We start from the raw sequence: 872 nt of genomic DNA on the forward strand, positions 1-872 counted from the left end.
CCAGGGTGCGCTGGCCACGGGTGTTGGCCAGGGGAGCCAGCCCTGGGTGCTCAGCCATACCTGCGGCCGTAGTTTCTGCAGCAGCAGGATGGACTCGTGGGAGAGGAAGTCGTGCCACTCGATGTGCCCCTTCTTGTCAGGGTCCAGGGCAGAGAACTGCAGGGCTGCTTGCTCCTCCTGCGCCTCAGCCATGGGCCGCTCAAACTGCTGCTTGTGCACCAGGTGCTTGTAGTGCAGGAAGTCGTCCAGGGTCAGGCAGGTCTCTGTGGGGGACAGATTAGCTGTGTGGTGCCTGGGGAGGGGGAACCCACCTCCCCCAACCATCCAGGTCCCGCCGCAGGGAGGGTCTGCACCTGGAATGATCTTGCAGTGCTGCAGGGTCTCCATCAGGCTGTACATCTCTTCCTCCGTCAGCAGCAGATTGAGGTTGTCCTGGGGTGTGGGGCAGAGAGGAGCCGTGGGACAAAGGCATGGGGCAGGGGGAGCACCCACCTGTGCCGTGGCACCAGGATCCCTTGAAGGTGTGCAGGTGTGGGCACACAGAGAGGGATGTGCGTTGTGTCAACCAGCAGTGCTGCAGTGGGGTGGCTCTAGGTCCCTGGGCTTTGTGTGACATTCCACTTCTGCCACAGCTCCCTGTGTGCCCAGCAGCATATCCCATGGTGTCATGTGCCCCCACCAAGGTGTTGGGGAGCTGGCTGTCCGGGTGGGGAGGTGACAAAGGGCTGCTGTCCCCTGTCATCTGGTGGCTCCCCGTCAGGCCAAGGTGGACGGCACGAGCTGGGGAGCAGCAGGTCCCCCATTGCCCCAGACCAGGCTGCGGTGTGGGACCCTGCTCATGTCTGTGGCAGGCACGGCTCCCCAGGGAGCAC

The 872-nt window shown here is 63.8% G+C and overlaps 1 protein-coding gene across 1 annotated transcript in view; it reads right to left on the reverse strand.

The window, feature by feature from the left end:
* Nucleotides 1–60: 60 nt before the first annotated feature.
* Nucleotides 61–872, reverse strand: part of KIAA1045 (KIAA1045 ortholog) — a gene marked incomplete at its 3' end in the record, with an annotated part of 2,293 nt that continues 1,481 nt past the window's right edge. The window contains 2 exon segments of the mRNA XM_010078777.1: nucleotides 61–263; nucleotides 354–432. Coding sequence (XP_010077079.1) covers nucleotides 61–263; nucleotides 354–432 — 282 coding nt within the window.

The sequence above is a fragment of the Pterocles gutturalis genome, unplaced genomic scaffold, assembly GCF_000699245.1.
Source record: "Pterocles gutturalis isolate BGI_N339 unplaced genomic scaffold, ASM69924v1 scaffold16768, whole genome shotgun sequence".
Classification (NCBI taxonomy): domain Eukaryota; kingdom Metazoa; phylum Chordata; class Aves; order Pterocliformes; family Pteroclidae; genus Pterocles; species Pterocles gutturalis.